Below are 9,217 nucleotides of genomic sequence, written 5' to 3' on the forward strand. Positions count from 1 at the left end.
ATGGTACTAATGGGTATAGAATGTTTTCTATTCCCATCACTATCTTCAGCAGCCTTCAAATGTGGTTTAAGTCATACTACTTCAAATTCAGTGCAAATTTTACATGACCATTGTTCCAATTGTCTTCTTCTCATTCCTCAGTCCCCTAGTAAACTAAAGAGCGAGAGCTATTGCGGAGAGCAGAAAAGGACATAAAGAAGCAGCTATCAATAATTGCAAAGAACTGGAGTGTAACATTATGCTACTCAAAATCACCAAGAACGTTCTGGAAACCAAATGGATCAAATTATTTCTGGAAGCAGGATCCAATTGTTTCTGGAAGCAGGTCATCTCAGTGGTCCCACACATTTCAAGGATATAGATGTCATTCATTCATTTCCTTTATTGGCATTCCATATCATCATTACAGTGTATAAAAGAGAAGTATCAAGCAGCTGGAAATATATATATAAACAGCAACAACAAAACAAATTGCAATAGGATACACTAAAATCTTAGACCTAACTTTTAGAAGAAGAGTTGGTTCTTATGTGCCGCTTTTCTCTACCCGAAGGAGGTTCAAAGTGGCTTACAGTCGCTTTCCCATTCCTCTCCCCACAACAGACACCCTGTGAGGTGGGTGAGGCTGAGAGAGCCCTATATCACTGCCCAGTCAGAACAGTTTTATCAATGCCGTGGCGAGGCCAAGGTCACTCAGCTGGTTGCATGTGGGGGAGTGCAGAATTGAACCTGGCATGCCAGATTAGAAGTCTGCACTCCTCACCACTACACCAAACTGGCTTTTAAAACTTCCACCAAATATTTGCAGTCATAGATGTAATTTCAGGTGAAAAGTCACTTAGTAAGTATTGAAATGCAATTTTCCCTTTTACAAATTCCTTAGAATGCAATAGAGAGATAGGAAATTCTTCATAAGGAACCTCATGAAGATGGCAATCAATAATGTTGCGTTGTATTGAATCTGGTGAATTTGCAGAGCATAAACATAACCTCTCCTGAAGTGGAATCTTCAGTTATCACCCAGTGAGCACCTTAGAGGGGACAATATTCATTCTAGCCACCATGAAAGGTCTATGCTGGTAAGGGTTATCAAGGTTATAGAAATAGTGAGTCATCTTTCCATGATGGATTTGTAAACTAAACTTGATAGGAGAACATATATGAGGTTGAGAAGGAAATTTTTTTTGAATATTCAAGATCTAATAATCTTCGTTTTAAAGCATGAAGTACGGCTGAATCATCTGATAGCAGCAAAAAAGTCTACTGAAAATCCAATTTGAGTGATTCTGGACTCAATAACAGAAAACCAGTTGGCACAGGAGGAGTAATTTTTAAATGAGATATTAAACAGCCAATTAAATTTAACAGAAATTAAACCTAGCCAATATTTAAAAGTTATGATCCAGGCCTTAGTTTCCAAGAGATGCTGGCCCAGTTTGGTGCAACAGCAGAATAAGGCACACATTTTGAGGCACCTATGAGTTGTTGAAAGAAGTTTGCCTGGACTTTTTCAACATTATCATTGAATGCTTTTACTCAGATTTATCAAATCATTAAGTAGCAATCTGACCATGACATGAATGTTACATTAAGCCTCCTGTACACCAGCAGAAGCACCAGACTGTTTCTGGCACCCAGCACAAGATACATACAATTGCTTGCACTGGGAAGTCATAAAAGGAAAAAAGCTCAAAGAATTCTGGCAAGCTCTCCTCCTCAAGTGTCTCCAGAATCAAATTAAAGGAGACTTGCATACCCCGCTGAAGTTATTTGTGACATAATCACTGTCATTCAGCCAGATTTCAATTACACGAGTCAGTTGCACCCATTTTTCTACCACAAAGTCATACAAGACTGATGATATTCTTAACAGACCTACTAACATTGCCGGATGCAATTTAGGGTGCTATCCAATCCTGACAGTTATGACTATACTTTTAAAATTGTGATCACCTCCAAGTTTGATTACTCTAATACACTCTACGTGGGGGCTTCCTTTGAAAACATTCAAGCAATTTCAGTTGGTCCAAAATCCGGCAGGCAGGCCATTGTCAGAAGTTGGTTACAAATATCATACCTGTACTGGAAGATCTCCACTGATTACCCATTTCTAGGCAAAATTCAAACCTTTAAGGCCATAAACAACCTGAGACCAACTAAAATATGAGCCAAGAAATAAGACATTAAAACTTTTCCCTCCCTACTATCCCTCCCTCTTTGGAATTGTGAAAATAGGTGCCAGGCATCAGTGCAAAATGGCTGCCACAACAGGAGAGATATAACCAACTACAAAAGAATGAACGTTGAAGCAAAAAGTTGAGTTGCTAAGCTTCCATGTGATGACTGATGCAGTTGTTTTGATCGGCAAAAGCAATGCCTCTTGGTCTTTTTGAAATCATCTCCTACTTAACAGAAGTAGATGAAAGCCTGGAGTGGCTCTTCACTTTGAGAAAGATCCCTACAAGCACCAAGAAATACATTCATGTGTGTCATGGCCCCCAGAGGCACCACATTGGGAACCACTGCTCTCACAAGACTTAAATATAGCTGGGCCTATTTTAAGGCAATGGAAATATTTGCAGTTTAACACCTATACTTCACATACTGCATTAACTGATAGAGTATATGATATATTGGGGCTAAGCAGTAGTCCTCCAGCACAACCTTCTGAAACCTACCTTCCAAGAAGGACCAGAACCACCACAAAATGATGTTTTGCATTCCAACCTGGAAAGACATTCCAGAAGGATAGCATGATCAACAGAATGGAAAGCTGCCAAGAGTTAAAGGAGAATCAACAGGGTCACCTGCCCTCTGTCCATCTCCCAGCACTAGTCAACAACCAGGGTGACTAAGGCTGTTTCAGTGCTATAACTAATCTTAAAACCAGATTGCCAATCTGCTTAATCCAGGAAATTACACCAATGCAGCTTCCCCAGAAATCACTTTCTCTTCTCCCAGATAAAAAAAATATGCAATTATAGAGAGACATTGTTGGCACACCCACCATGCAATCTAAGACTGCTCTTAGAGTTAAAGTCATTATGTCAAAATCCTAAACAAATATAATTCACCACTACAGTACAACTCATAGTCAGGCCTGATAGGAAGAGTTAGAGAAAGGCAGATATCCAGAAAGGCTTGGAGAAGTTTGACTACTATTGTTTCAAATACTGGTCAAGAACTGCCTCTTTATTTAGTGTTTGGTTTTAGGAGTGTATGAATTATCACCTTTTACAGGAACCTGACCTCCTCCAAAGAGATGCTAATCTCAGTGAAAAACCCATTCAGCTCAAAAGAGTTGGTAGTCAACCATGATGGATATTGATTCGGTCTGAACAATTGAAGTTTCATAACTTTCAAGCATCCTATCAACATTCTTTAAGTTGTTTACACAATGGCAACAACCAATTGCTTCTGACATGGAGTAGAAATCTGGTATACGTAATCCAACAGCCCAATTTCTACAAAACAAAAATGGGAGATTTGCATATCTCACCTTTAAAACAAATGGTACTAAATTTCACCCCTTGAAGCAAAGTGTACCCACATTGTTTAAGGATTGTCATGCTATACAGTTAACATTTCAACCAGTTCAAAACAGGATCTAACCAACCCAGAGCCAGCAATGGAAAGGAATGTCAGAAGAGGCGGCCAAAAAGACATTCCTTGATAATACTTCAACAAGGGCTAGAGTCAGTATCAACAGAGACAGGTAATTATTTCACTAGATGATAGCATGGGACAGTGGGCAATGGGTGGTGGTGGTGGTCTCTATCAGCCTGGAGACCAGCAGCCACTTATACTCCTCTGAGACATTACACTAGATCAAAACCCAAAGACATATGCAAGTGACCCCCTCTACCCTCTATCTGCATCATAACAGCACTGAACATGTGATCCTATCTTAATTTTCATCCATATTTAATACATGAGAATGTTTCAGAGACCTAGTGAAAACAAGCAAGCTACAGTCAAACAAGTTTCAGCTGCTGCTCAAAACAAACTTTTGAATTTCACTTAGACGATAAATTGTAAATCCATTCTGACTTGTCCACATAATGGAAATAATTACTGAGTTTACTTTTCTAAAGAGTTGTTCCTTCAGAAACCCAATATAGTCACTGACTAGAAAGCAGAAAAAGTAGAAGTACATAACCATTCTCTAGCCATTAGGTAGCCTATACAGCGTCTGCAGCTTCCTAATAGGATTTTAAAACAAGGAGTCAATAGCCATTTCTGGATGTGATCTGACCAGGGTTTTTTTGTGTGTGGTTGTACAGTACCAGTACAACCGAAGTTCTAAGGGAGGAGCTAGTGGAAATCTGTGCAACCTTATATATGGGTACTGCCAGTTTAAATATAAACACACTACTGGGTTTAAAGAAAACCACAGTTTGGATCAAGCAACTCCAAAAGGAGGAATTTTTTTGCTTTCTGGCCTCTTCCCAGAGTAAGCCAGTAAACCTCTAGCTGGATCATAAGATAAATATGATGTTGGGACTGGTATAGTATTCAGTTGCCTGTTTCACTTCTCAGCTTGTTGGACACTCACATGTGTCAAGTATCGGTCTCCAAACCATCCCCATCAAACCATAACCAGGAGCCTTTATTCAGTGAATACATGCAGTAGACCCAGTGCTTCTGTATTTACACTGATGGGAAGGCTGTGGCCTGCTGTAGCTTCTTATCCTACCAGACCAGTCTCCTGAGAGAGAAGCGACACTGCAATGGAGCAAGGCAACCGTAATTTCCCCTACTTACTAGTTCAGTAAACAGCATTCCAAGTCACAGCTGCTCTCTCTGGCCTCTCCTACCCACCTTTAAACAACAGGGTCAACTTTGCTCCAGAGGTCTCTCTTGAGGTGCCTTCTCAAGCGCAAGGCTATACTGAGGGAAGGAGCCCTACAGAAGTCCCTTACCTTGGGGAAACGGAAAGTTCGCCGGTAGCTGTACTGTCGCCGTTGGCGGGGCTTTCGATGCAGCCGGGGGCACCAGGGCGGCAGCCGCACTGGAAGGTTTGGGGAGTCCTTGGCCAGGAACGAGGGGCGCTACTCTGGCCGCCAGAGCCCCTCCGGGAGCAGCCAGCACGCCGGCCTGCCGGGAAGCTGAAGGCACCAGGCTGACAGGAACTGGGGTGCCCCCGGGGTTCAGAGCAGCCGCCACCGGGCAGGAGACGGAGGCAACCGAGGTCTGGACGTGCAACACCGTGGGAGCTTCCTGGACTCCACTGGCCCCGTTGAGAGGCGGGCCTGCCGCCAAGGCAATGTGCTCAGGAGGCCCGGAGGGCGTCCCCTTCCCCAGGGCTGCCGGTACAGCCGGCGGCGGGATGCTCATGGAGGAGACCAACTGCGCTGAAAAGCAACGGGCTAGGGCTTCCAGCAGAGCCCCAATGTGTCCACAGCATAGCAGCCGCCAGGAGTTCCCAGAAGCCGGGCGAAGACGCAGCAGCTGACGATGCGGTAACGGCAGGAGGCTTCCCAGCGCACAAAATGCTACCGCTGCAGCCGCCGGACCGCGCAGGGACCTCTCCGCCAGAAACACATGGGCACGCATCCGCCGCCGGCTCCTCTGCTCCCACCGCGCGCTCACGTGGAGGCTGCCGGGGCGCCTCCTTTAGCGGAGCACGCCCGGCAGAGCGCCGCACATGCCGCTCGGTCCTGCGTCACCTGGGGCTCGCCTCCTCCCCCGCCGCCGGCAACAAGCCCAGAGGCTTTGCCTCCATTAGCCGCACTTATGTACCCCGGCGGAGTCCCGGCGCACGCGCCATAGCGCGCGGGACTCTCCCGCGGGTCCTCTGCAGTTTCATTGGCTAAGTCGCGCAGCCTCCTGAGAGCCACGTCATCGAGGCAGCTGTCCACACGACCGAAGAAAGCTGAGGGAAAGTTACCGCAGGAAGTGGACATCCTTTCGCACGTTGCGGTTGCCCATGGGAATGCAACTTGTGATAGTTAGAACCGGTCACACGGAAAGAAGATGTGTTGTGTAGACTTGGCTCTTTGACTGCACTCTAAAACTGTACAATTAATCTCGTCAGTATTCTGAATTATAAGTAATGGTTTGCAATTTCCCCTGACCATCCTGGTTCAAAGACAATTCTCAGCATGGAAACTCTTGCTGGTCTCTAAGGTGCTCCTGAATTCAGCACTAACTGTTCTACCGGAGACCAACACAGCTACCCTCTGAAACTTTCTCTATGCATGTTTGTATTAATCTAACTACCTAGAACATGCTTGTATTTACCTAGATTATATAAACACACATTATGGTATATCCTTTAAAAAAGATTTGCACCCTACTTTTCTATCTAATGGGGAGCTAAAGCAGCTTACAGGAATTCTCCCTTCCTCTATTTTATCTTCCCACCAACCCAGCCAAATAGGCTGGGCTGCAAGTGAATGGCCCAAAGTTTCCCAATGAGCTTCTGCATCACAGTGGAAGTCCAAGCTTGACAGTAACAACTGCACCACTATACCACGCTGCCTCTCAGTTCTATTTTCTTCCTTTTTCTTATGTAACCTGCTTGTTATGTAACTGCTTGTTCACCTAAGCCAATGCATAGTACAGTGGGATGAGTTTCAGACAAGTCCCTGGGAGACACAGAAGCTTGCTAAATGATCTTGGTGATTGTGAGGATAAAAGGAGAATGCAGGGTACAGATGAAATAGGGTTACTTTTCTTTGCATGAAAATGGTGGTGATAAGTGTACACCAACTGAAAGCTGCATTTGGCTCTTGCTAACCAAGAAAGGATATGAAACTGCCTGGCTGGCTGTTAACAGCCCTACCTTGTGAAATTGCTATGTTTTTTCCTTCTTCCACAATGCTGCAATAAAAGGATAATTCTTAATCTGGAGAAAAGTATTTTAAGAAACAGCGCTAGATGTTCAGGGGCCAAGCACACAAATGAACTTCTGATTACTGGTCTGGTGCTGGCAACAAAGAGTAATTCCGGATGTGAGAAGGGCAAAATAAAGCTAGGTGAAACCTGTCTGGGTAGTAACCTGTGAAAGGGATAGTCCAACTGCAGCCTTATTTTCATATATCTTGCAGGTATAATTTTCCCCAGAATAAGCTTGAAGCTTTCACTCAGAAATCCCTTTTCCTCAATACCAAATCCAGTGTACACATACTACCGACCTGAGACAGCTACTGTAGCATAATAACTAAGAGAATAAATTATGATTCATGAGGTCCCTGGTTCAAATCTCTCCTGGCCTTGGGAAAGCCATTCATCTTGCAATATGGAGCTGATACTTGTCCCTTTCACAGAGCTATTGTAAAAGATTACAAGGCAATATCTGTGCGCCTCTTTGAACACTGAAAGTGCTATGTAAGAGCTGAGTATCTGAATGATATTAAGGCTTCACAGGATAAAATAAAGGCATGCTATGGTATTTGTGGTGATTGCTGTATGCCTTGTCTGTTTATGAGTATCCTTCTGGAGAAGCTGGCTGGGTTGGAAGTAGAGGGGCATCATGGTTCAGTGACTCCACTCTTACTTGATTGGCTGTTTCCAAAAGGTAGAGACTGCTGCTTGGTGCCTTGATGTTTGGGGTCCAGCAGGGATCCATCTTGTCTTGATGCTGGATAATATCTGAAAGAAACCTCTAGGAAAGATAGTCCAGCAAGCAGGAGATGCTACTAAAATGAAGATAACATCTAGCTCTGCATCTGCTGAAGTCCTGAACAAGTACCTGGAAAAGGTAACTGGATGGATCAGGGTCAGTAAACTGAAGCACAATCCATATAAGACTGAGGGCCTACTGGTCAATGACTGAGAAAGTATCCTATCCTGGAGGGGTTCATTTGATAGTGCTATGGGATTCTGGCCTAACAGAAAGCACAAAACACCTTTTATTACTTTTGATTGATATGCCAGGTGTGGTTGTTGTTGTTGTTATGTGCGAAGTCGTGTCCGACCCATCGCAACTCCATGTACAATGATCCTCCAGGCCTTCCTGTCCTCTACCATTCCCTGGAGTCCATTTAAGTTTGCACCTACTGCTTCAGTGACTCCATCCAGCCACCTCATTCTCTGTCGTCCCCTTCTTCTTTTGCCCTCGATCGCTCCCAGTATTAGGCTCTTCTCCAGGGAGTCCTTCCTTCTCATGAGGTGGCCAAAGTATTTGAGTTTCATCTTCAGGATCTGGCCTTCTAAAGAGCAGTCAGGGCTGATCTCCTCTAGGACTGACCGGTTTGTTTGCCTTGCAGACAAGGGACTCGCAAGAGTCTTCTCCAGCACCAGAGTTCAAAAGCCTCAATTCTTTGATGCACGGCATGGTCCAACTTTCGCAGCCATACATTGCAACTGGGAATACCATAGCCTTGACTTAACGCACTTTTGTTGGCAGGGTGATGTCTCTGCTTTTTAGGATGCTGTCTAGATTTGCCATAGCTTTCCTCCCCAGGAGCAAGCGTCTTTTAATTTCTTTGCTGCAGTCCCCATCTGCAGTGATCTTGGAGCCCAGGAAAATAAAATCTGTCACTATCTCCATTTCTTCCCCATCTATTTGCCAGGAATTGAGAGGGCCGGATGCCATGATCTTTGTTTTCTTGATGTTGAGTTTCAAGCCAACTTTTGCACTCTCCTCCTTCACCCGCATCAACAGGCTTTTTAGTTCCTCTTCACTTTCTGCCATTAGAGTGGTATCATCTGCATATCTGAGGTTGTTGATATTTCTCCCTGCAATCTTGATCCCAATTTGTGACTCCTCTAATCCCGCATTTCTCATGATGTGCTCTGCATACAAGTTAAATAGGCAAGGCGACAGTATACAGTCTTGCCGAACTCCTTTCTCAATTTTGAACCAGTTAGTGATTCCATGTTCAGTTCTCACTGTTGCTTCTTGACCTGCATATAAATTTCTCAAGAGACAAATAAGATGCTCTGGTATTCCCATCTCTTTAAGAACTTGCCACAATTTGTTGTGCTCCACACCATCAAAGGCTTTAGCATAGTCAATGAAGCAGAAGTAGACGTTCTTCTGGTACTCCCTAGCTTTCTCCATGATCCAGCGTATGTTGGGAATTTGATCTCTAGTTCCTCTGCCTCTTCGAAATCCTGCCTGTACTTCTGGAAGTTCTCGGTCCACATATTGCTGGAGCCTAGCTTGTAGGATTTTGAGCATAACTTTGCTAGCATGAGAAATGAGTGCAATGGTGCGGTAGTTTGAACATTCTTTGGCATTGCCCTTCTTAGGGATTGGAATGTAAAC

The 9,217-nt window shown here is 44.2% G+C and overlaps 1 protein-coding gene across 1 annotated transcript in view; it reads right to left on the reverse strand.

The window, feature by feature from the left end:
- Window positions 1-5,784, reverse strand: part of TAF4B (TATA-box binding protein associated factor 4b) — a 113,707-nt gene extending 107,923 nt beyond the window's left edge. The window contains exon 1 of the mRNA XM_077352555.1: window positions 4,923-5,784. Coding sequence (XP_077208670.1) covers window positions 4,923-5,556 — 634 coding nt within the window. The 5' untranslated portion in view covers window positions 5,557-5,784. The remainder of the gene's footprint in view (window positions 1-4,922) is intronic.
- Window positions 5,785-9,217: the final 3,433 nt, after the last annotated feature.

The sequence above is a fragment of the Paroedura picta genome, chromosome 9 (genome assembly GCF_049243985.1).
Source record: "Paroedura picta isolate Pp20150507F chromosome 9, Ppicta_v3.0, whole genome shotgun sequence".
NCBI lineage: Eukaryota > Metazoa > Chordata > Lepidosauria > Squamata > Gekkonidae > Paroedura > Paroedura picta.